The sequence below is a fragment of the Camellia sinensis genome, chromosome 1, assembly GCF_055761805.1.
Source record: "Camellia sinensis isolate YWXY chromosome 1, ASM5576180v1, whole genome shotgun sequence".
Classification (NCBI taxonomy): Eukaryota; Viridiplantae; Streptophyta; class Magnoliopsida; order Ericales; family Theaceae; genus Camellia; species Camellia sinensis.
Genome location: NC_138961.1, coordinates 17,420,792 through 17,447,686, shown reverse-complemented (window position 1 = coordinate 17,447,686; position 26,895 = coordinate 17,420,792). Strand labels below are relative to the sequence as shown.

Here is a 26,895-nt window from a genome sequence, read left to right as displayed (position 1 = left end):
AACATTACTTAAGTGAAGTCTTTTTGACAAAATAAACATCATGATATCAATTTTTTTTTTTTTTTTTTATAAATAATAGTATAAAAATAAAGTTCTTACATAATTTCTATATAAATTGATGTAATTTAATATGAAAGTTCATAAAAATGCTTTTGATTTATACCATTATTTTGGTGATTTTTTTTGGTATAAATTTTATATGTAAATAGAGTTTATAAAAAAATTAAAATAATGAAAAATAAACTTCTTTTAAAGCATCAAATATTTTTTTAGAAGCAAAAAAATAGATTATATATTTTTTTAAAAAAACGTACTTATTTTAAAGCACGAAATTTTTAATGATTTGTTTTTTTTCCTCAAGAACAATCATTATTTTAGACAACCTATTTAAAATTGTACAAATTTTTATCTCAAATTGTACCTTTCATTTTTATTTTTTTTTTTGAGCTAATTACACACAGTATTTGACAATTTTTCGCCTATGATATCTAAAAATATTTTTAGAGAACACCTCTGAAAATTACATTGGCTGAGCCTGTCAAAATTATCAACAAGTAATAGAAATTGTATTATTATTTTATCTTTTTACAATATTTAATTTTCATTACTTATTTATTAATCTTTTCCTATTTTAACATATATTCTCTCCATTTTAAAGGTGAAATTGAGAGCTTCATTCCATTCGATAAAATTGTAACACATAATTAAATTTATAAGGACAATTTACACATACATCCCCTAAGATTTTTTTAAAATACGGATTATCTTTTATAGTTTAAAAAATTATAAATATTTTTTTGTCAGAATTTTTTATGTAACAAAATTAACTAAAAAAATAAAATTCTTAACTGTTCTCTTATATAATAATAAAATTATTTGAATTATTAATTGAAATAAATTTATGAAATCATTAAAACTGTTAATTGACTTAATGATTTATTAAAAAAGATATAATTTGTTATAAAATAAGAAATTTTAGGGGAGGAGATATAATTTTTATAACTATTGAAAACAATTTGTATTTTAATAAGGTGTATTTATAATTTATCCAATTTATAATTAACGGTCAAAATCTATCGTATTGTTTTAAGTTTAAAAGCTTTTTTAACCATTTTTTAATTTATAATAAAAAAAAATTGTTAATGTGAATACTTCATAGTCATAAATCATTGTCATTCTATTCATAAAATGAAACAAATTTTATAATTACATGGTAGCCATAAATTATTACCTAAACAAACAAAATCACCTCCAACAAGATACTAGAACTACTACAAATATTTCATCTTTGTCGTTTATGCTGATGTCAAATACTCTATAATTCATTTCACTTTCAATTATTTTTTCTACGTTTCGTTCATTCTTCATCACGATCAATCATAATTTCCGTTATCTTTCTCCATCTCGTTTCCTTCTAGGACCACCACCACAAGCCATACCCTCATTTGCCATCTTATTTCAAAATTTAAAAATAATAATTTACTTTTAAAATTATGTTTAATATATATATATATATATATATATTTGGGTAAATTACACTGACACCCCCTGAAATTTATATTTATTACAGTTCTCCCTCACGTTTTGGAAATTATATCTCCTCCTAAGGTTTAAAGTTTCATTACAGATTCTCCCTCAGTAATTTAATTTTTTTAAATATCAATTTTGCTCTCACTAGGTAAATTACATTGACACCCCTCACATTTTAGAAACTACAATCCCCTCCCTAAGGTTTAAAGTAACATTACTAATTGCTCCATCGGTTAGTATTAGTTGGGAAAAAAAATTCATTGCAAAAAAAAATTAATTGGAAAAAAAATTAATTGAAAAAAAAATTTTGTTTGTAAAATTTTTAAATTTCTGTTTAAAAACTAACGTAAGCTTATTTTTTGAATTTACGTTTTTTTCTCAAATTTACAAACTGAGATAACCATTTATAAATCAAAAAAAATTATCAAACAAGTTTTTATGGCAGTTTTTTTAATTTTTGTAAATATAAATTAAAAACTGAAAATGAAATAGTTACCAAACAGATTTCAAATGGTAAAAATGTCATAAAATTAACAAATAATTAAATAAGCTACCAACGTAAGAAATGCCTTATCAAAATATTCTTAGGTTATGTATTGTTTGATTTTTAGAATTTTTTTTAAAAAATTAAAAATTAATTTGGTTAAGAAATAAAAAATAAAAAAATAATTATCATTTTTATATAATTTTTATCTTTCGAGTGGTTAGAAATAATTTTTTACAAATTAAATTGAAACAGTCACACGTATGTATATAACCTGCTCAAAAATTAAAATGATAATTATTTTTTACCCTTAAATGATAATTATTTTTTATTTTTTATTTCTTAACCAAATTAATTTTTAATTTTTTAAAAAAAAATTCTAAAAATCAAACCACATAGCCTAAGAATCTTTTGATAAGTCATTTCTTGCGTAGGTAACTTATTTAATTATTTGTTAATTTTACGACATTTTTACTATCTGAGACTTATTTGGTAACCATTTCATTTTCCGTTTTCAATTTATATTTACAAAAATTTTAAAAATTGTTGTAAAAATTTGTTTGATAATTTTTTTGATTTATAAATGGTTGTCTCAGTTTGTAAATTTGAAAAAAAAACGTAAATTCTCAAAATGAGTTTACATTGGTTTTTAAACAAAAATTTAAAAATTTTACTAATAAATTTTTTTTTCAAATTAATTTTTTTTAATGAATTTTTTTTCTAACTAATACTAACCGTGGAAGCAATTGGTAATGTTACTTTAAACCTTAGAGAGAGGATTGTAATTTTTGAAATGTGAGGGTAAAATTGACATTTAAAAAAAATAAATTATTGTAAAGAAAATCTGTAATAAAACTTTAAACCTCAAAATTTTCAAAAGTTAAGAAAAAAATATAGGCTTTGTTTGGTTTGTTTCTTTAGGAAAAATTCTCTACAAACAAATTTTCAAAAGTAATCAAACCAAACAAATTTTTTCAAAAAAAATCTTAAAATTTTATTTGGTTATCTACTTTTCAATATCACTCTTTCTCTCATTAACATCAAATCAATCACATTTTTAAAACTCTCTCCCCAAAATAATTTTCCAAAACTATTTCTAAAAAAAGGCAAACCAAACAAATTTTTATACTTTTTATCTCAAAAATTACTCTATAAACACAAACCAAACACATTCATAACATCAGACGACGTCAGGGTAATTTACCCTATATATTTTATAAAATGTGATATAAAATGAAGTAGAGTAGGTAGAACCACTAAAGTGAAGCCTAATTTTTTTTTTTTTTTAATTTTTATTATTTATATAAAAAGTCACTATGACCACCACTTCTCTATCTTTTAGCGAACCATCGCCGAGAGGAACTCTTCTTATTCTTCCTCTTCTTCTTCTGCAAAATTAATCTATTGAAATCAACATACATGGATTCTCAAAATTCACTACACAAGGTTTGAAATCTACCTCAGATCCTCTCTCTCTATCTTTTACACACTCCAATTTAGCTTATCTTGTAAGCTATACACATGGTGATGATATGAATTGCAGTATTGTGAATTACTTCTAGGGTTAGGGTTAGGGTTTGGAGTTTGATCTCTAAGCACCTGTGACACTTTAGGGTTTTGTATAACAAATCTCATTTGGATCGGTAATCGAAGCTTTTTCCAGATCAGAATATTAGTGTATCTGTTTTTGAACTTTTATTGGTTTGTTGAATATGCAATCTCGAAGGCATGACGACTTTACGATCCCATCTGACCGAAGGGATCGTGGAATTGAATTAGGTCTTGATCCTTATGATCGAAGGGATCGTGGAATTGAATTAGGTCATGACTCTTACGCCATGCCTCGCCGTGATTTTCTGGATCGGTCACCACGATCTCGGAGGAGTTTGAGCCCTCGGAAAGTGGAGGGGTCGCGGAGGCTATTGGGTGTGGATGGGAGGAGGAATTCAGTTGAAAGGAGGGATTATGGTTGGGATTTGGGTGGTGGTAGAGGTGAGCGATTGCTGTCAAGGTCGCCCCCTTTTGGGCTAGGGCATAAAAGGCCTCACTATGATGAGGGGGTTTCAAGTAGGGATTTACTAACTCCAGGATTGCGGCAAAGAAATGAATTTGTTGACTATGTGGATACGAATGCTGATGCTGATGGGAACATTGGGTTGAAGCCTGAATTTAGGTTTGAGCATAATGCTTCTAAATTCTCTAGGGAGAAGGACTTTGATGGTAACAGATTGTTGGGTGCTAGTGTACATGGGATGTCAGGTCAGAAACTGATGGTTTCAAAAGACGATGCAGTACGTGATTCGTTCAGGTTGCCTAAAGATTTGGGAACCACATCAAAATATGAGGAAGGTGACGGACGTTTCTCATCATCATCTGCAAATTTGGATATAGGCCGGTTCAAGGATGAAAGGGCTCGGTATCCAGACCCATTGCTAGGAGATAAATTATCAGCTATGGAATCATACAGGGAAAGAGAAGATCCCATGTTTTATTCAACGGACGTTTCTTATACCCAGGTGCCAGTGTCTCAGTCCAAGGATCGTATTGGTACCTCTCAGTTTGAGGATTTTACTGGCCCATCACCAGGAATTTCCAGGGCCAATTTCCACACATCATACCAGGATGGTATGACTTTGCTAACAGATGAATATCCTAGGAACTCTGCTAAACTCAAAGAACCTTCGGGCTTCGGTGGCTATGGCCAAAGGTCCATTTTAGACTCTGGAAGAGATGCTAACATGGAACATAAGGATCTGGCGCACTATCGGCGGGACGCATTTAGTCCCACCAGGGCTGATCAGGATTATCTAAATCCTAGAGCTGGAGGAAGAGATAGCGATGAATACGGATATCCATCTGATGAATTCTACAGAAGGATGGATACACATGAGCGAGTAGACTATGATCATACAGATTATTTAAGACCACGTATGAGGGATCCTATTTCAGAACGTGCTGATAATACTGAATATACTTACAGAAATCTAAGAGATAACAGTTTTTTGGACCGCCCTTCCATGCAAAAGCAGACACTGTCAAACTACCTTGGTGCAAATGTATCAACTGCATCAAAAGGTAGGGAGTATTTAGATTCTGGAAGTGCTCCTGTTGAGTTTGGGAGGAGAGTGCCAAGAGATCATGAAATACCACATTTTGGTGTCTCAAAGGAGCATGAAATCTCACACTTGAGATTAGGTTATGGTTTTGGAAGAGATGCAGGTCCAGCATCTCACAATGAAAGAATGAGGAATTCACCTGAGTACAACTATGAGCTGGAAATGCGTAGACCTGCTGTAAGGACACACGAAATGAAAGCGGAGGAGCTTGGCACATATGACTCATCTGACAGGTCACTCAAGAGAAAGTACTCTGCAGATGCAGAAATGAATAGATATAATTCTAGAAATATTACACCAGGTAAATGGTATAATACTAGTAGAATAAGGGATCTAAATAATAGGAATGAGGAGTGGACTGGTGAAGATTCAAGTGTTTCATTTTCATCTAGAAATGCGGGTTATGACAAGAAACAATATCAAAGGGAAGAGAGGATGTTTGTTGGGGCAGATCGTCATAGAGTTTCTCCATCTGAGGATTGGTTTTCATCTCATGACTCTATGGAGCATGTGCAAGAGTATTCTATCAAACCGTATAAGCCTGGTGGTAGATATTCAAAGGGTCACCTGAGGCCTGGTCCTGTAAGATCATACAATTCATATCATCATAGTAAAAGGCATGTTCTTTCCAAACGAAACAATGTTTGGATTAGAGGCAAGGATGATAACCAAGTGGATGTGCTTGAAAATGAAGTTGACCAATCTGAAGATTGGGTGAGTTCTGCAAAGTCTGAGCCACCTGAGGATTCTGAGGAGTTTAGACAACTGGTACATAAGGCCTTCTTAATTTTCAGTAAAAAGTTGAATGAGAACCCTGGTGTTCGCAAAAGATACAAGGAACAAGGAAGAGCTGGGAGCTTGTTCTGCATCGTATGTGGCAGAAGGTCTGTCTTTTAGTTTACAATATCTTTCAAAGCGAAGCACTTTGATTTGTTGAGTTTGAAGTCTCATAGTCTTGTTCTTACTGCTGCAATTGAGTGAGCTATGAGGCACCGACACTTCAAAATGGTTGTCATAGCCGTGTTGGACACATAGGACACCGACATGGTGGGGACACGCAGGCACACCACTTTTTTAATAAAAAAAAATTCTTCAAGAGACACGGCGGTGATACGGCAGGATTTTATTTAATTTTTCAAAGCTAATTTCAGGGTTAATATTATACTATTTGGAAACATGAGTGTTTCATTTAAATATATATATATATATATATCAAACCATCAACAACACAACATTGATCTAACCACAGTTGTGAAGGTGAGAAGACTGTCGTCTTCTAGTGATCCTTGGAGGCTAACACAACATAGATCTAGTCTCCAGCTTATTTAAATTTAGTTTATTTTTATGTTAAATTAGTATTGGCTTTTATTAATTTTGGTTGTTTATGGGTGTAATAAATACATAGCAAATAAATAAAAAAATTCGTATCGCCGCCGTGTCCATGCCTTGACTTTTTGGAATCACCGTGTCCCGTGTTTGTATCCATGTCCGTGCTTCCGAGCAGGTGAGTATTTGCTAACTCGAAGTTCTTGTTCTTTTTGTTTTATTTGAGACTTTTGGGAATGATTGATGAATATAAGAACTGAAAAAATAAAATAAACTAAAAACAGAAAACATTGGTTGGCTGAGATAGACAAACTGGGTATAAATCAGATTTTTTGTTCAGTAGCGCAGTTGCCTTGTGAAGGTAAGGTGAAAGGTGGCATTCTTTTGAAACTAATTTTGAATTAGTATTCCTTTGAGTTAGATTTTAAGAAGCATGTGGACCTCACCTTGTTAATTTCAGGACATATTCAAGCAGCCCCATGTTTTAACCACCTGTGACATTCTGTTGGTTGGATAAGTTTGAAGGTGGATTGTTTAGTGGTATCAGTGGAATGTGTGAAATTTTAGGTACACCATGTTTTGTAGACATAGGTTTCCTTTCAAGGTAAATTCTGCTGTTCATGGGATGTTGGATTATATTTTAATTGACTGCTGCTTTTGTTTTTAAGATTAATTGGCCTAGTCAGGTGGTTTTGGTGACTGGGGAAAATGCTTACATGATTAATTTTTTAAGGTGTGATCATTAACACTATGAAGACATACTTAGGCTATAGTGTAGGAATGACACCATCTCGCTGGTAGTTTATTGAGTTGAAGTCCAGTGGTTGGTTAAGCAGTCAAATTGCCTTTAAGAGTTAGTTACTACCTAAAGAAACAAATTCCTTGCTATTTTGGTTTTAGTTGGGACTGACGTAGGGGTGATTGCCAAAAAAAAATTACATAAGGTAAAACACCAGTTCGCTGAGCTAGAGCCAGCATGGGTTAATAAATTAAGTCAAATTGTTGGTTCAGTGGTTCAGTGGTTCAGTTGCCTTCTAATCAATAGGTGAAAGCTGTCATTCTTCTGAAACCAATGTTGAACTAGTATTCCTTGTTAGATACTATGAAGCGCATGGACCCACTTGGTCCATTTCAGGATGTATGCAAGTAACCTCATATTTTGTCACATGCAGGAAGTAATTTAATTTTGTAGTATTGTGTTCATCAGACAATGATCATGGTTCTGGTTAATCGAGTTAGTGTAAGGTACTCATGGTTGCTATTGCCCAAGGTTTGTCATGATGACATGGAAAAAAGCCATGCTGTCTATCAGTTGCTCTTTGTTGTTCATGAATCTCTGCAGAATGCTATGATTACACTAGAAAACATGGAACTTGTGTCATTGCTTATGAACTGGCACCCCCCCATGTATATGCAATGGTCACGGAGCTACTTGATTAACTTTTGTGATGTTGGATTAGGTGTGGTGCTAGCAAAAGTCTGTTAATTATGGTCTCTAGTTAAAATCCTTAAGTTTCATATATAATATTACATGATTTATTATATTGGTGAATTCAGTTTCTGGTTTTAGGATTGTGGTATGATAGATCACTTATCAAAACAAATATTTTTTTTTTAGGATAAATCAGTTGCGATATGTTGGTTATAACTTATAGTTATAATATGAAATATTTTGCTGTTTTCCGTTCGAAAATTTCTTATGTTTTTGTCTTGTATAAGATTCTTTGAAACTTGAAACTGATGAACAAATGGATCACCTGAGGGAAAAAAATAGACACGCCATTAACCCAACTCAATTGTAAAATTCTAATGGCGTCAAACATGTTGCCAGGCACTTTTTTACATCATTTTTCTTTTTCATTTATAAATCATATAACCATTTTAATTTAGGATTAGGGCTATTTATTCAGTTATTTATGAAGCTTCCAGTGGTTTGTATTGTCTTCCAAATGAGTGTTTATCATTGGGACATCGGAGTACTGTGATTTCCTTCTGTTATTGCTCTTTTTTCTTTTTATCAGCCTTCTGTTTTGCTTTTGAATAGAAGGGATGCTTGTTTACTGTGTGCCCTGTGGCAGTGATAGAGTCCTTCACTTACTCATGCAATTGCTCGTCTATGTGTTCTTTCAGCCTATCAAAAGATTTCATGGACACTCAACGTTTGGTGATGCATGCATTCATGTCTCACAAGGTTGGACTGAGAGCACAGCACCTGGGTCTTCACAAAGCAATTTGTGTTCTGTTAGGGTGGAACAGTGTGGTGGCTCCTGATGTTATCACATGGGTTCCAGAGGATGTTCCTGATGCTGAAGCTAGGGCTCAGAAAGAGGACCTGGTTCTCTGGCCACCGGTTATCATCATCCATAACAGTTCTATTGCAGAAAATAATGTGGGTGAGCGGAAAGTCATTACTTTAGAAGCACTTGGAGAGTTTCTTAGAGGTGAGTTTATAGTATCTGTGGTCAATATATTATATTTGATGCTTCAAAACTAAATTGCAGTTTTCAGGAAAACCAATTGAGTAATCTGATAATTTTTTACAATTATTTCTATTGCCATTAACCAGGATGATTTTGAATTTATATTAGCACACTAAAATGTTCTAAAATATTTCATGACCACATTGGATATGTCATTAATAATCGGGATTTTGAATTATGGCTGCATATATTGCTTTATTTTCTTCTTTCTTGTGTAATGGCAGGTAAAGGCTTTAGTGGGGGAAAGATCAAGACGTACCTTGGAAAGCCAGCAAACCATAGTGTCATGGTGGTCAAGTTCTTGGGCACTTTTTCTGGTCTGCAAGACGCAGAGAGACTTCATAAATATTTTGTTGACAACAAGCACGGAAGAGTGGAATTTGAGCAAGTGACTTCGAGTTCCAACAAGGGTAAAAGCAGCAGCAATAATGATGTAGGAGTAATGCAGGGGCACAGCATGGAGGAGCTTGTGCTTTACGGATACATAGGGATTGCTGAGGACTTGGATAAGGTTGATATGGATACCAAGAGAAAGAGCTTGATAAAGAGCAAGAAGGAGATTCAGGATCTTGCTAATGCTGCTGTGAAACCCGAATGAGGGGGCCTATGATTACCTCAACTGAAAGATGTTGCCGCTGTTTGTGTAATTGGTCTTAGTTAAGATCGTTGTTGGTTTGAATTATTGGTATTATTCTCTGCTTTCGCTAAGAGTCCAAATGAAGACAGTTTTTGTTATGGAAACAGATTTTGAATCTGCAACTTCATCTTTAATATTTAGGCCTGAGGACACTCAATTATGTTATTCCTTGTTTGCTTTTGATGGTTTGGATAGAAGTGGCTAGTTAAAATCCTTGTGTTGGTATTTACCAAATCACCTTCAGAAAATTTTATGCAAGAACATTGTAGCACTATCCGAGTAAAATCATTTCTAGGGCCAAATTAACCTCATATGGGCCACACCTGTGACATCTGTTTTTGTTTTTAGTTTGCTTTTCTAGTTCTGTTTTGTTTTGTTTTGTTTTGTTTTATGTTATTTTGCTAAATGTAAAGATCTTTGTCCAAAGAAAAAACATGATACTGTGATACATTCTGAGTTTAGGGTTGAACACTGAAAACTGGGGGCACATACTAAACTTCTGAAACAAACTCTTCGGAGGAAGTCCAGACTTGAACCAGAGGCCTGTCCTGGGCCGAAGATCACGAGTCTACAAGGGATGAAGATCACTGTGAGTACAATGCCGTTGGAAATGAGTTAGGAGAATGAATTTGGCTAAGCACTGGGGATAGGGGTTACAAGATCAGAATGGAAGACAACAATTGAAGCCAAATGCATTGAAAGGTAATACAAATCTGAGATAAAAGGCCAGAAAAGTGATGATGCTGAAGACTCACAGATTTCAACAGCCAAGCTGTTAAGAGCTTGATCAAAATGGAGACAGCAAACAATACTGGCTGAAAATGGAAGCTTCGACAAGCATGTGTTCAACCATTTCTTCATATATCTTCTCAACTAGGCAAGCAATCGTGGACGACCGGCCTAAGGAAACAGAGGATCTTATGAGGTAAGATGAGTTTGTTTAGTCTAGAATCTAGATCATACCAAAAGCAACCTTGAGAGACTGGTTGTTTTTGTTAATTGATGTACATATAAGGAAGATTAAAGCATCGATTATGCTCTTTGACAGACATTCCACCACAAAACCATATTGAAGCAACAAAAAAAAGTGGTTGGACATAAGAAAAGTAAATATGGACATCCACACAAGCAAATCAGCTTTTACTTAGAATGGAGAACAACAATCAATGACAAACATGTATTGACTTTATCGGCTTTGACACTGAACAAAAAAATTTAAAATACAAACAAATTATTTTAGAATCAGATTATTGCTGCAAAACCTTGTACACCAATGTTTCTCGAGTTCTAAGGTTCCCTTATCTCCTTTGGAAGTTGAAGACCTTGATCGCATAGACAAAGACAAAGAAGAAGAGGAGTACCCAACCAAGATGAACCACGGCAACAGTTCCGAGGAAATCATAATCATAGCCACGATTCTGCTTGAAGTAATCTTTCACTCGCATATTACCAATTTTAGGTATATCTATCTGATTCATACTGTCACCCAACTGAGAGCACAGAAGGCCATAGATAGTCCATGCTATTGGTGAAGCCCAGTAGTACCACCTCCACCATATGGGTATTTCCTGCAAATTTAAAAAGGTTGAAGCAAAAAAGTCAGATTTATTTATTTTCAAGAGTGAACTTGAAACATATATGAACTTGAAAGCAATCCTTTTAATTCATCATAGCATTTAGAATGGATGTGTTTTATTTCCATAATATGAAATTGATTGGTTTTCTTAGTACTATTCCATTTTAATGTCATCTCCTAATTCATTTTCTGTACATATCATTAGAAATTTTGTGGAAAATATTTCACTTATCTGTGATTGTAATCACCTATTATTTTTCTCTTAGAAAATGTTTCACACGATCTCATTAGATTCATTGCCTACCCTAAATGCTAGACTTTGCAGCTTTAATTATGTATACATACCGTCCTAGGGAGGAGGAAACCGGAGAATAGGTTCCAGAAGCTGAGGAAGAACGACATGGCAATGGAAGCGATCTGAATGTTTGGAGTGAGTGCTACAACCATCATTCCATACAATGTCAAGTAGATAAAGCACATAGCGATGTAGTAGTAGAACGAGATGAACTTCTCCACATGCCATGGAAATCCAATCATTACATAAAGGATAACAGCGTAGACCAATGTTTGGATTGCAACATAAATTGTCTCTATAGCCACCTGAAGAACATAAGGTATTGTGAATTAGTTCACTATTACTAATGTTATTTATTGAAGATTTATTACTGAAATTTGAAACTGTTTCGTTTTAATTTTACCTGAGCAAACGCGTAAGGCAATGGTGAATACATCCCAGCTGCTCTTTCACGGTAAAAGACTGTTCTTTCTACTGCCACAACAGGCTGCACAGTGCACGTGTTTGTGGCTCCGAGGAAGAAAACTGCAGCATATATAGCTCCGAGCAAGTTCATTAGGTCCTGTTCTTTGTGCCTGTTTTGAATAATTAGTTTTTAGTAAGATGAAGTTCCATATTCCAATTGAACAAGCAAAGATATACAAGTGTTCTAATGGTACTCACACTTGAGTTCCTTTCTGCCAGAAAATGACTCCAAATAGAATACCAATGGCCATTGTGACGTAAAACCGGATGGCATTGTATTGAGGATTCCTCCAGTAGGACCAGTATTGTTTCCAGAAGCAAGCCTGGCATTGAGTGATAAAAGATTGCGAATACTTAGTGGGGAAGAATAGGTCTTGGGATCCCGATGCTGGAGTGCTAAGCTCTTTGATGAGTTTTTCATTCCTCCTATACATGAAACAAAATGACGAGTATGAGAGTGTTGTCACATGCAACAAATTCCAAGATTGTGTTATCATATGCAACATACCGGTATAGATCAGAGTTGGCATAAATTTCTGCGAAGTCCACGTTAAGCTTAGCCTCAACCGCAGTAGAACTAACTTCCAGCATCCATGTAGCTGGATTACAACCATCTTTGATCTTGGGAACCCCTTCAATAGACTGCAAGCAATCACAAATATCGGTTATGATAAACATAAAATCCATTTTATGTTAAAATCCCTAAAATCCACTTGGTTTCAAGACAAGACTTTGTACTCACTTCAAAATATTCTACCAACAGGTGTGAATTGCAGCCAAGAGGTCCGGCATAGATGGCTTGTCCTCCTCTCTTCATCAAAAATAGCTGCACGGGGAATTAAATTTGATCAAAGGAGAAAAAAAAATGAAGGTCTATAAAAAAAAGGAATACCATGAAATCAAGATATAATACCTCATCAAAAGCTTCGAAAATGTCTATGCTCGGTTGGTGAATAGTGCAGACAACAGTTCGCCCAGTATCCACCGTGTTTCTCACAGTTCGCATCACTATAGCCGCAGCTCTAGCATCAAGCCCCGATGTTGGCTCATCCATAAAGATGATGGAAGGGTTTGCAACCAATTCAACAGCTATAGTGAGCCTTTTTCGCTGTTCAGTCGAAAGACCATTCACTCCTGGAAGCCCAACTAGAGAATCCCTCAGTGGATTCAGCTCAACCAAATCCATCACTTCCTCAACAAACATCTACAACACAAAATAATTGAACAAAATCAATAAACTTTGCTCTCATGGGGCAAAAATTTAACTGTGATTTTAGACAGAGAAAGCTATACCTTTCGTGTTTCTTTGTCTACATCCTTGGCAAGGCGCAGCCAAGCAGAGTATACGAGAGATTCATAAACAGTGACATGTGGGGAATGGATATCATTTTGTTCACAGTAACCACTGACACGAGCAAAAGTTTCTTGGTTTTTAGGGTAACCAGAAATGCTGATATTTCCTTCGATGTAGCCACCTGTTTTTCTTCCCGCTAGCACATCCATCAAGGTGGTCTTCCCGGCACCACTAACACCAACCAATGCTGTTAGAACACCGGGCCTGAAAGCACCACTGACATCTTGCAACAGTTGGAGGCGAGTCTCCTCAATTCCTTCGCTCTTCATTTCCTGATGAAAATACCATAATTTGTACTCATTTAGAAATTTCATTTGGTTTGAGACTTGTTTGGGCTGTTAAAGTTGAAGCTTTTTTGAAATTCAAAATGGCGAATGTTTGTTTGTCAGTCTTTGTTATTCATGATTTTGTTTTTATAAATTGACTTACAGCAGGCATATCAACGTAGTAATTCACATGATCAAATGCAAGGGATAAGGGTTGGAAGGGCAGCACCATTCCTCTTTTACTATTTGTGTTCTCCACAACGCTCAAGTTGGTTTTCTCTGCAGTTCAGGAAGTATATCAGTAACTAAAGGAGGAAAAAAAATGTTCAATTAACCCAGTTAAAATACTTGATAGGCAAACATATGGATATGTCTCAAACCTTCAAATCCTGGTTCTGTTGATGCAGAAATCTTATCTGTAACCTTCTTGTTCTTATTTTCATCAGCCTCATCCACAATAGTGCGTTTAGAATCTCCAAAGGCTGCATTAAATTTCCAAAAAAAATGCTTTTTTGTCAAAATTAGTTTATGATTTTCATAATGAAACTGAGATTGGTTTGAGAAGTTGCTCACGTTTCAAATACGTTAAAGCTGCAATAAACAAGACATTGAAGAGCAGAGAAAACCCGAGGAGTGCAGCAATACAAATCCAATACCAATATTCCTCCACAAACATGCCCCGAGCTTTGAGGAGGGCTTTTCCGACTGTGGATCCAGGAAATAATATGTCGATATTGGGCTGAAAAAGAACAAACATGGAAGTGTATGGTTAATCAAGATCGTGGGAAATAAGCTGAAAATAGTAACAGAAAAACCGATTTTAGAGGTTACCGTGCTCCATCTTTTATCAAGAAATTCAACACCGGCTATGGCATTTTGTCCATACATCATGGGAGATAAATAGTAGGCCCATTTCATCCATGGTTCAAGATCATCTGTAACAAGAAATGGAACAACTCGTCATATAATGTGTAGAATATGACACTACCATGAAAATCTTAGTAGCTTTAACAATAAGTTCAAATCTTATGCTAAGGAATTCAAACCTTTGGATATGATGAATCCACCGAGGATAAAGATTACCAAGGTTGTAAAAGTACTAATTGTCTGTGCAACAATTTGTGCTCTTCCGAGTACTGCAATGAAACGGAAGAGGCACAAAGCCATCTGATGTACCCCAAAGAAAGCCAAGAATTGGCGGAAAAACCTGAAGAATATCAATGAAAGTCAATCATTCCCAGTTGGATGTAATTAATTTATATATATGTGTAATTCAATGCAAAAATACTAAATGATGTCGCAAAGTAGAGGTGAAAGAACATACCTACTAGGAGCAGGAGCGAAACCAATTGTGTAATATGTGAGAATGATCCATATCGCTGACTCCATAAGCGAGAGAGGGACTCTAAGGAGACAAATTGGCAAGCCAAACGCCCAAGCGGGGTAAAACATGGAATCCCTCTGTTTAAAGAACACGGGAAGCCTAAAGATAGTCATTGGAAGCTCGGCCATCCCATTAAACATCACATTAGTGAGACTGAAAAACAGTGCACCGAAATATTTATATCCATCGTTTAGTTCACCATACTTCATAGTTGTTCTAAGGAATACCGTGAAGGCAAGTACAGCGGTTATAGTGATCTGGGAAGTCTTGAAAATGTACACAAATGAGTTGCGTTTCATCAATAGCCATTCCCTCGACAAGCACGCCTTGAAGAGGTCCATGTTGGAGATACCGTACTTTTCAGTCACCAATGCTGCAGGGTGGGCTTTAGTTTTATCGTAGGGTGTTTCAAGCTCATCGAAAAGCTTTTGCCCAATGTAGAAAGATTGAAATTGTTGCACAAACTCGGGTACTGAGATATACCGGTAAGGTTCATCTTTTTTGAACCAGTACTGTTCTTGGTCCTTTCTAGACGTAACCTCTTGTAGAAAATCTGCAACACCTTTTCGATCTGGGCATTTGAATCCCATACTCTCAAAGAACTCTAGGACATTCTGGCGCGGACCTTGATAAACAATTTGTCCCTCGGAGAGCAAGATGATGTCATCAAAAAGCTCAAAAGTTTCAGGAGCAGGCTGCAGTAGAGATATTATCATGGTCACATCCATGATATGAACCATCTGCCTCATACACCTCACGATTTGGAAAGTGGTGGAACTGTCTAGACCTGTTGAGATTTCATCCATGAAATACACTTTTGCTGGTCCAACCAACATTTCCCCTGCATTCCCACCCAAAAACAAAAACAGAAAAACAAAATCATTGGACTGTTTTGACATAATCAAAATTGGGAAAAAAGAAAGCATGGCATACCGGTCGTGACACGTTTCTTTTGACCTCCAGAGATGCCTCTAGTCATCTCATCACCCACCATAGTGTCAGAACAGATATCCAATCCGAGTATCTGATAAGTTTCCATATGTGAATTTTTAGATTGTTGAAGTATGATTGGTGAGTTAAAGATCAAATGCTGGCAAGAGAAAGAATGAAGCTGACCTTGAGGACATAGTCTGTTACCAAACTAGATTCTTGGCCAGACACTGCAGTGGCTTTCATGAATGCATCAATCTCGGGGTCAGGTTTGATTCCTTCAGCTTTTTCTCTCCTCAGAAGTTCTGCTAAAAGTTCATATCTGGTTCCAACTCCCAAACAGCGGCCTGAGAAATCCATGGTCTCTCTCACTGTCATTTCACCGTGGTGAAGATCGTGTTGGCTAATATAAGCACAGGTTCTCTGAGAAATAAACTCGGACATTTCACGACCACAGTATGTGATCTTTCCTGTTATCTGCACAAAAAAAGTCACACAAAGCAAACTGAGAATCTTATGATTTAGGAAATTAGGACTATTTTGCTGCCAAGGAATTAAAAATTTTTGTAACTTCACAGTGCATACCCTCAAGTCCTTGTCTGTTTTCCCGGAAAGTGCCTTGAGTAATGTAGTTTTTCCAGAGCCTGGAGGCCCAAGAAGCAGTGTCATCCTGGAAAAGCAAATTTAATCAACCAAATAGGAATAGAAATCAAAAGCAAGTTATATTTGTAGAACTTCATTGACATGTATACCTTGATGGTTTTACAATTCCATTCACACCTTGGAGGATATTAACAACCCTTTTATTAGATGGGAAAAGCTTGAGAAATCCAAGAATTCCCTATTCACAATAACAAATTAAATTGAAATTAATAACAATTTCTATGAGGACACAAATTTGCAAAAGAAAAAAAAAATTCCCAAATTGAGAAGTTGAAAGTTCTATGAAACTAAATAGTACGAACTTTTAACGTCAACATGTAAAGGTCAAAAAGGGTAAACTTTTTGCTTCTTACATGGAGTTTTTTTTATTTTATTTTTTATAATATTAGTAGATATAAATAAGAAAATCTAATCATGGTTGAAAATAAATTAAATGACGAAACTATTAAAAAAAAAAAAAAAAACCACCTCTATCATATTCACTGTAGCATTCCACAAGGTGGGAAGTGCTCTGGTTCCAATATATGCATCACCTTCAATTGCCAAATTCTCAAAACGGACTTCAATCTTTGGGATTTCAATTCCAACCCTGTTCAACACAAATCAAAATATTCACAATAACTTCTAAATCATAAATAATAAAAAATAGAAAATTAATGAATAACATAATGGACTGTGAAGCAAGTTCACCTATCAGTCCTGTCTCTGAGTCTCAGAAGAAATCTCTCATTGTCATCTTCAACAACTTTTAGTATACTCTCCATGAGCTGTTGCTTATCTTGAACTCGAAGGTTAGCCACATCAATCTCTGCATGGACAATCCTTCCATTGTCCAAAACGTGCTTCAAAAATCCCTTTCTCAGCCGATCATATGTTGGAAGTCTCTCAATGGCAGCCCACTTGAGCTCTTCTTCATCGTCTTCTCTCCCACTTCTCTGGAAAACATCCCCTCCTGGTGCAGTAAACGCCTCGCGAATACTCCCCGTGCCCCATCCTCTCTTGCTTGCCGATGAAATGCTCATTCGCCTGCTAATTGACCGTGCCAGGTCATCGCCTGCCAATGCAGTCATGGCCATTTCTGACCACTTCAACAATCACAAAATCAAATTTTCAAGAATTTGCAAGATTCACTACAAGACTGTCACACTCTCAAATATGGTTTTTGTGTTTGAATTGGAGGGTGGTGGATGAGTTTGGAAGAGGTGTGTAGTGAGAGTATATATGTAGGAAAGGGGGGGGGGGGGGGGGGGGGGGTGATAACAAGGCATTTAAATAGGGACAAAAGATGGTATTAGAGTTGTTGGATGAGGATTCTATCAAATGGTTGTATAAGAAATTCTTAGTTTTGTCATGTTTTAAGGCCCAATGTGTCTTTCTATTTCACTTGAGTTTGGGTTTTGGGTTGGGTAGTACTCTTTTTCTATGACAACTGCATCATTGATGTCTGCTCTTTTGGCACCATCTTGGCTTCCTAGATCCTAAATCCTCCCCTATTCTATTTCTACATTTCCTAATATTGATCTTATCATCCTTCAAATTCTTGATATTACCCCAAAGAAGGATGGGCCTTTGGTGGGTTCATTCTGAATCCACTTTCATAATTCATATAGTTTATCTAGTAAAACCTATTGACTACATCACATATGTAAAAGATTAGATTGATGAACTTATTTGTCTTAAAATAATAGACAATCTATTATCAAAATCAGATTTTATATTTATTATTTTAAAACATAGGTAAATCCATCCAAAAGACACAACCAACTCTATTGTGACCGAAGACACATCGAGTAAAGTATCCAAATATAAGGGGGCAAATAATAGGACAACGAAGTTCAGAAGAAATAATTACAACATGTAGTAAATATTATAAATATTAATAATTAAAATTAGGATAAATTACAAACATACCCCTTCAGATTTACTTAAATTATAAATTACCCCTTGTGGTTCTAGAAATTATATTATGTCCCCTAAGATTTCTAATTTCATAACAAATTGGTCTTTTTATTAATAAATCATCAAGTTAATGAACAGTTTTGTTAAAATTTTATTTCAATTAATAATTCAGATAATTTTATTATTGTATAAGTGAAAGGTTAGAAATTTCACTTTTTCAATTAATTCTATTAAATAAAAAATTCTGACAGGGAGGTATTTGAAATTTTTCGATTCACATGAGATAATTCGTATTTTAAGCAAACCTCAGGAGGTGTATTTGTAATTTACCCTTAAAATTATGAACTTTTTTTTTTATAAATTTATAAAAAAATTTAAAAACTACCATTGAATGGTAATTTCTTCAAAATAAAATGCGTGAATCTATTTATTCTAAATGTGACCCACAATAATATCAAATTTACACCAACTAAAAATTTAAACCAATAATAAACCTCTGCGTGAGGGTGTATCTCAGAATTAAAATATAACTACTCACTCTCACATGATTATATATATGTATGTACATGGTAGTTTGTTATTGAACGATCATATAGTATTGATTTTTTTTTTTTTTTGGGGAGAGGGGATAAATTATACAGATTTATCTGAGATTTGACAAAAATACAAATTGCCTCACAATTACAAAATAATTACACTGACCTCTCTTAAAGTAACAGCAAAGTTAACAGAGTTCATGGATATTGTAAAATCATGTTTTTAACGCAAAATCTTTTGTGATTTGTAGACTGATGTGTATCGTTAAATATTTTGTCTAACTTAATAGTAAGGCTTGGTTTGGCATACTTTGAAAAAGTTAAAAAGTTAAAAAGTCATCATCCTATTTAAGTCATATCATCTTATTTAAGTCACGTCACCTCTCTACCACATCACTTCAAACCCAACCCATATTTTATAAAAAGTCAAAAAGTACACTTATTTAGAACATCACAAACAACCCCTTAAGTGTGAAATATGTGCTAAACATAAGGAGGTTATACGCTCTTTTTAAATTTTAAATGGGCAAATCACACACAATAAAGCATAGGGGTTAAGGTGTATTTTGCCTCCCAAGCAAATGACTAAAATATCAATAGTTCACACATTTAAGTTACTTATACATAAGGATATTTTAGTCTTTTTAAATCGTTAGCGAGTCTAACAGTATATTTTCAGTTTACAAATTATAAAGAGACTCTGATTTTTTATCAAATAAGAGGGAGTAATCCATACATAGGTCAAATCACAAAAAGTAAAGTAAAATTTATCTTAAATTTAATAAAAATTTAATATAATTATATTAAAATTTTGAAAATTATTATGCCTTCTTTAAATATGAGAGGATGTGAGTATAATTTGTTCAATTTTTTTCTGTCAACATCATGTGTTTCATTTTCAAGGTGTTTTTAAAAGTAATTTCTATGAAGCACCACGTTGAAGCAGATCCAATTTCCAATGGAGGTACGGCCAAGAGTAACTTGATGATTGTTGGGTGTTTCTAATGGGATATAGGTATTTTTATTGGGATTAATGATACGTTTACCAAATTTGTTTAATCCAAATTTGTTAGAATGAATTTTTTCTTAAGAAGAGACTCCCATACTTGACTCTCCTCTCGATAAAAGACTCATTCAGACTAAACAAATTCCATAGATGTATTGGTACTGTTTCATTGGTAAGGTCCATCAATGGGGAGATACATCCTAGAACATCATAGTAACTTAAGGATTGAGTTGAGAATTAATTTTTTTTAATAATTTTTTGTATTAATTTTTTAATTAAAACTTCAGCTTTCCGACTAAAGGTTCAGGCACTACCCATTTAATTTCAAAGTAACATTCTCAATTTTGGCTTGACTTAAATTTAAAGGCAGCTGACGGTGATATAAATAAACGTTTGTTTGATGACAGGATAGAATTACGGCTAAGGATATCATATTATTGCCCCTTTTTTTCTTCTCAAGTAAGCACCAAAAATTTCAATATTACATTTGCACAATAAAACATTATAAATCATATCAATAATCACACAGATGTGCCCTGCATAATATAGAGAGAGAAAACACCACATTTTGTATTTTGCAAGGATTAACCCCTGGCCTCACTTTTGAAATAAAAATTGTACAGAGATAGCCAATTAAACTAACCCAGGTACCCTAAGCATAGACATTCATCAATTCCTTGAGGAGGGAAAAAAAAATTAACACAAAATTACCTATTATCCTCTGACCATCTGGCTTTTTAAGCAACTGTACAACAAAAATTAAAGTAAAAGCAAAATTTTATCGACAGAATGAGACTATCAAAAACACCAACACCAGATAGAAAGGCATCTGGTTTGCAAACATTCCAGCTATGTAACACAAATTCAGCTGAAGCATTGATTCCAAAAGCATGCCAATTTAAGTTCCAAATTTGCTGTATCTTTCTTTTCTTTTCTTCTTTTTTCCTCCCTTTATCTACTAAATAAATCAACAAAATGCGCTTTTACAAATTTGGGTGAGAGGTACAACTAATAATACATAATGTACATCCAATCTGAATCTATACAAAATTACAGTACTTTCTTCAATAAGCTGACCTCCAAAGGGCTTAAAAACACAGCCACTGGGCTGTACTCCCTCGTTAATTAAAAATTGGCCATTTGAGTTAGCATCAGAAATTCCTAAGAAGCTTACTCAAGAAAAAGAGAGGCAGCAGCATCTGCCGATTCTGCAATTCGAGCTGCTTCAGCAATTCTAAGCGCCATTGCAGCTTTGTAAGTTGCCAGGTCAGCATTCTCCATGAGAAGCTGTGCTCTTTGACGCTTCACAGCAGCTGAACTGCCTGATCTACTTGCTGCAGCTTTAGCTTCTTGGACTCTAAGCAAGGCATTCTGTTCTTCCAAAACATCTTGTTCTGTTGCCATGGCTGTACATTTGTGGAAAATAGGTCAGATTCACTCATAATATACAACAGAACAAAAATTACCAACTAGGTGTTTAGCCAACCCAAAACAAATCACTTTAATCACCAATGAATTATAAATATATGGGGCTGAAGCATCCACCCAAATATTACAATAACCTATAAAGCATACACATAAACATAATACAATTTTACAAGCCCAGAACTTCTGAGGTTCAGATATAGTATAGTTGGTACTAGAAAATGGAGTAACACCATAAATAAATTTGTATTTTTCTTCATTTTCAATTCTGGATAATAAAGTACCCAATATTAAGAACTGAAAGGTCATCAGGTGATTGACAGAGCTACAAAATACGCACCTTGCAAGAGCGTTCGCTGCTTGCCTCTCCCAGAATTGCTTGCCTGTCGTTTGAATGACCTTTTCTTACGAAAAATGGGCTTCGGGAGCAGTTCAGCTTTCCTTGGCTGAAAACACTGTCAGGAAATATCATCTATTCAGACCACCCACTCAATAGGGCAACTCAAAACACCATCACAATCCCAACTGTATAAGACACGGCAAAAAGAAGTACAAGGCAAACCACAAAAATAGAATAAAACAAGAGAAGCGAGACGAGGGGGTCACAAGGAGTAGCTGGCATTCTTCTCTTAAATAGTTCAGAACACAAGTTTTCTGAAGGCACGTGCACAATATTAACGCTAAATACACAACCTTGGTTTGACTGGTAGTAGGTATGACAGCATTAGCTCCACAGGCTTATAGTTCATTTGTATCACAACGATGCAAACAGTTCTCAGCAAATTTCTGCCCAGATAGTTTAGTTTCGCTTTGATACATAGAAAGCCAATGCAAGAGAAACAAAATAAACAAGGTTATGCCTATGGATCTTTTAAATCTAGAAGACATCTTCTCTCTATTGAACACAAAGAAAAAGAAAAGGAATGAAAAAATAAGTCACGTCAAATCACTGCTTGCAATCTAACTCGGATTATACAAAAAAGTTCCCCATCATACTTAACAGCACATATCACCATCCACATCAAATGTTAATAAATCCCACAAGGGCAACAAAATTTCTAACAGGGAATATCTGCACTTGAAAACAGCAGAACATTCCAAACGCCATCCTGCCATAAGCACAACTGACTCAAACTCCTGACTCAGCCCCAAACTGTTGCTTGGCACAACTTTTAATAACTTGATCGGGTATAATCTATACCAGATTAGAATAACAACAGAAACCATTGGAGGTGATTTTATATGGCTAAGCATGCACCGTTTTTTGAGACATTGGACATTAATTAAAGGGGAAATTACTCATCAGTGCTAGTTTTCAAAAATTATTACACTTCAATGAAAATTTGTGATTTTAATTATTAATATTCATGCACTTTTTGGTAATTAACTGTTCTGAAACCCACTGCACTGTTATTTCCCCTAAATTAAATGGCATACTGGACACAACAATAGAATAGAAACATTCAAGGGGAGTCTTTGATCGAAGAAAAATAAAAGCACAATATGAAACAATTCTATAATCAACATCTTACACGTAATACTGATCTGAAGTGGTAGATTGGAGATTTTTTTTTTTTTTTGGTATAAATGGTACATAATGGAGATGAATACGTAATAAAACCGCAATTTATACATATCAGACAGAGAAGAGGAACTCCAATGGGGCAACTAAATAAGAATAATAAAGATAAATATTGCCAATACAAAATAATATTCCCAGAACAATTTGCTTTTACCTGGAAAACCCTAATCAGTGCTGAACGTTTCTGCTTCCGTCTTTTCAACCAATAATTATACACAGCTTCAACAACCTCCTTTCTCTCTAGATCCAAACAAAGATCCACTGCTGCTTTCTCATCAGAGTAATCATCTGGACTGCAATAGAAAGCTTTCTCAAAAGCATCAATTATTAACTCAAAAATCTCCTCTGATATGTGCTCCCACTGCTCATTCCCTGCTGCAAAAGACTCATTGTTTAATGTTCTGAGCCACTCCTCATCGTCAGAGTCCATGTCATAATTTGCTGTCCTCTTTGCCAATGCTCTTGACAACTCATCATCTTTCACACTAATGTATGAAATTGGTCGCCTAAAGTCTACATTGCTGCTATCAGCATAACCTGATACTTCATATACCCCAGGAACAGGGATGATATTACCACTTGGGACCTGCACATTGCGATTAGAACATTCCTTATAAAGTTCCTTAAAAATCAACCAGTCTCGCCTATCAGGAAACTCTAGCTTCCAATTATTATTATCTTCTGTCCATATAATGTCATTAGTAACACGATTGCAACTACAGGGTCTCATAAGTTTTAGTGCAGTAAGGCTGTGTCTTGTTATCCCGTCTTTCTTAACTGCAAGAGACCACTGTTTTGAAGCAGAAATTTCCAGCTTAACAATTGCACCTTGTATTCTGTAACACTTGTGCGATTCAACAACCAAAATGTTTGCGGAGCAGCAAGTTGAATCAATGTCCTGTGTCAATGCCACCAATGAAGATTTCAGTTCTTTGATGTTTGGTGTTGAACACTTCTGAACAGAACTCCTCAGTTGACGATCAGAAGGAGCAGGAGCCAACAGATGACCATTTTTTCTAGAACTAACCAAAGTCGAACCCAAAGGGCCATTAACTTTACGCCGGCGGAAAATAGAAGGATTTATCATTCTCTTAGACCTCAGAGAACTCCTCCTCTTCCGGATATTGTGAGCATTAACACCATTCCTAAATTGAACAGCTCTACCAGTTAATTTGGGAGCTTCAACAGCAGAGTAAAATATGTCCCCCATCCCATAATTATTATTTCCAGATATTAAAGTTCCAAATCCAGGAGTATCTTTCTCAGAAGAGATGCATGGCAGGTGTTCCACAACTTCAGTCATTCTATCATCCATCACGTTTGAATAAGTTACGGTAACATTAGACAAGCATGCAGATCTAAGAAGCAAGCTTGAATGCAAATACATGAAGCAGAATGGAACTGCAGAAAATTCCACAGTAAACAATGGTATAAAACACCTGGCTCCAAAAAATTTGCAATTTCCAGAGCTTTTGGTGGAAAGATTGGTGGAAAGAGAATCCTGAAAGAATGACAAAACAGAAAAGCACAAGAAAAATATGAATGGAATGATCAATTCAAACAATATCAAATGAAGCGTTAGATTAGAAACCACAATGAATGGAATGATCAAATCAAATAATATAAAATGGGGCATAAGACCATCTCCAATCCTTCACCAATTTTTTTTTTTATCAAAAAGCTTGATTTGATATGATCTACTCTAATCCAGCAAAATCTTTAAAAATTCCCCTCTTATTCCAAATTTCCCTTTTCATTAAATTTGATGAAAAAAAAATCATCTACACTGCTTTATCTTTTTAAATTTGAATCAAATTCAAATTTGATGAACGATTTTAGGAGTTATCAATTTGATTAAAAAACGACTGTCCTTGATTTGATGAAATGATTGGAGATGATTTTTGAACACTTTTTCAGCAAATTTAAATTTGACGAAAGAAAATGTGAAGGATTGGCTATGCTCTAAGAACCACAAAGTTACAAAATACAATTTCAATTTCTGCAAAATATAAATAAGTACCGGTAAAAAATGAATTCCTTGTGATGAGAAAACATGAGCAACAGGTTCAGAGCGCACAAATGCAGAAAGCTGTAACAATTTCAGCTTGGCCCTCTTCATGTACCTCAAAATCAAGCTCAAAAGGCAAGCAAACTCATCAATACTGCAAGAAGAAGGTTCAACAACAGCAATCAGAACCCTACTTCTAGCAAAACCTTGCCTCTCCCCAATTCTCTTCCTGCTCCGTTGCTTCCTTACGAACTGCTTCCCATACTTCCTATCTTCCAAAGCAATCTTGTTCTCAGAACTACCTTCAAAATCTGAACTTTTTGAATCTATTCTCTTCCTTTTCCTCTGGTAAACAAAACCCCAAATCCTATCTACACTACTATTCTGATTAACTAAACTCCTATTCCGATTTCCCACCGATTCGGGCTCCGATATTTGTTCATCAATGTCCATTACTGCAAATTCTTGCCGCTTCAAACCAACATCATCATCAAGTCGCCACCCATTCTCCTTGCAATGGCTACCGCCACCGCCGCCACCGTCCTGAGAATTATCGAGAAGCTCAATCCACTCCTCCCCATTGGAAGTGGCGGCGGCAGTGGCAGCCGCCACTCTCGTGTGCTTTCCCTCACCGGGACCGGTCCACAACCGCCTTCCCGACCTCAAAACCCTAGCCCCGAAAACCCTCGTCGTCCTTCTCATCCCAACTGAAGGCATCTGCGCGTGGTTCCGATGAGGCAAAACACCGGACTCAATCTTTCCCCTTCGAATCACAGCTCTCCAGACTCGTCCCAACCCAACCACACCACTCACTCACTTCAACTCAGATTTCTCACTCACTCTACAAAGTTCCACAGTTTAACAACATCGAATCACAGAATCTCCAACGAATCAACCATAAAAGGCCTGATTCATAATTAAAAAAATCATTCAGTAACGCATCGTATACAAGAGAGCGTACCTGAGAACATAATCGAATCGAAGCCTAAAAATCAGACTTTAGATCGAACAAAACGAGAATCCAGAGGTTCAGACTATGGATCTAACATAAAAGTGAGATTTAATTGTCTAGAAAATCGGATATCGAAGCTTTCGAGTCTTTCTTGTGGAAGAAGAAGAGAAAGCTGCGGAGGTAGGGATACGTAGTACGTTCTAGGGTTTATGATGAAACTGTGTGGGAGGCGGGAGGTAACTACTAGCCGACCTTTGGGAGCCGTTGGATGGATGGAATGGATGGTTGAGATTTAATAATGATGGGAGAATATTTCGATGTCACCAGCGGGACGTTTTATAAATAGAGGGAGATTAGGATTGTTTTGGGAAAGTTAAGTTAAAGTTGATTTTTTTTTTTTAAATGTGTGTTATTTGGAATAATGTAAATACATATATTTTTTAAAATTTTTATTAAAAAAATATAAAAAAAAAATAGAGGGGTAATATAATATAACCCTTCTCTAAAGTGTACTCATACCTATCATGCCAAACAATCCCAGCTATTTGATGAGAGAATAGTCGGATACCAAGGCATGTTTTGGGAGGAGGGTTTGGAGGTTTTTTTTTTATTAAAATAGTCACAAAAAATAAAATAAATTTTTTAACTCAATAATATAAAAAATTATATTCAATTTATAATCATTATATTTTTTCTTTCACAATAAAGTCAAAAGTCCTTCCCAAATTAGATTTTTTAGTTTCAGGCTAAAATAATAAAAAAAACTGAAAAGCCAAACAGCCAACCCATTTCCCAAACCATGCCTAAGAGTTTTTTTTTTCTAAATATTTTTTTTTAAAAAAAAATTTAGAGAATTGATCTATTTTTTAAATTATTTGGAAAATTAACCCACTTTTTAAAATCACATTTTGAAAATATAATTTTAAATTAAAATTATATTTTTAATATGTAATTTCACTTTGAAATCGCATGTTGAAAATA

At 35.0% G+C, this 26,895-nt stretch overlaps 3 protein-coding genes across 3 annotated transcripts; 1 reads left to right on the top strand and 2 right to left on the bottom strand.

Annotated features, from left to right (window-relative positions):
* The first annotated feature begins 3,254 nt into the window (after positions 1 to 3,254).
* On the top strand, positions 3,255 to 9,738 carry LOC114273828 (uncharacterized). The gene is made up of 3 exons (XM_028215642.2): positions 3,255 to 6,014; positions 8,587 to 8,897; positions 9,161 to 9,738. The coding sequence occupies exons 1-3, from the start codon at positions 3,727 to 3,729 to the stop codon at positions 9,532 to 9,534; spliced, it is 2,973 nt and encodes a 990-aa protein (XP_028071443.2). The 5' UTR covers positions 3,255 to 3,726; the 3' UTR covers positions 9,535 to 9,738.
* Positions 9,739 to 10,686: 948 nt separating this feature from the next.
* LOC114273827 (pleiotropic drug resistance protein 2-like) lies at positions 10,687 to 17,695 on the bottom strand. Its single transcript, XM_082872333.1, has 19 exons — positions 17,197 to 17,695; positions 16,975 to 17,095; positions 16,596 to 16,684; positions 16,030 to 16,513; positions 15,847 to 15,937; positions 14,854 to 15,754; positions 14,576 to 14,736; positions 14,361 to 14,464; positions 14,103 to 14,268; positions 13,910 to 14,011; positions 13,693 to 13,808; positions 13,203 to 13,535; positions 12,823 to 13,113; positions 12,652 to 12,735; positions 12,418 to 12,551; positions 12,108 to 12,335; positions 11,848 to 12,019; positions 11,495 to 11,749; positions 10,687 to 11,141 (listed from the first exon to the last, which is right to left on the bottom strand). Exons 1-19 carry the CDS (start codon positions 17,580 to 17,582, stop codon positions 10,872 to 10,874), a joined length of 4,488 nt encoding a protein of 1,495 aa, XP_082728459.1. The 5' UTR covers positions 17,583 to 17,695; the 3' UTR covers positions 10,687 to 10,871.
* A 3,109-nt stretch (positions 17,696 to 20,804) lies between these two features.
* Positions 20,805 to 26,289, bottom strand: LOC114273841 (Enhancer of polycomb-like transcription factor protein). The gene is made up of 4 exons (XM_082872327.1): positions 24,975 to 26,289; positions 23,109 to 24,455; positions 21,713 to 21,827; positions 20,805 to 21,353 (listed from the first exon to the last, which is right to left on the bottom strand). Exons 1-4 carry the CDS (start codon positions 25,677 to 25,679, stop codon positions 21,118 to 21,120), a joined length of 2,403 nt encoding a protein of 800 aa, XP_082728453.1. The 5' UTR covers positions 25,680 to 26,289; the 3' UTR covers positions 20,805 to 21,117.
* Positions 26,290 to 26,895: the final 606 nt, after the last annotated feature.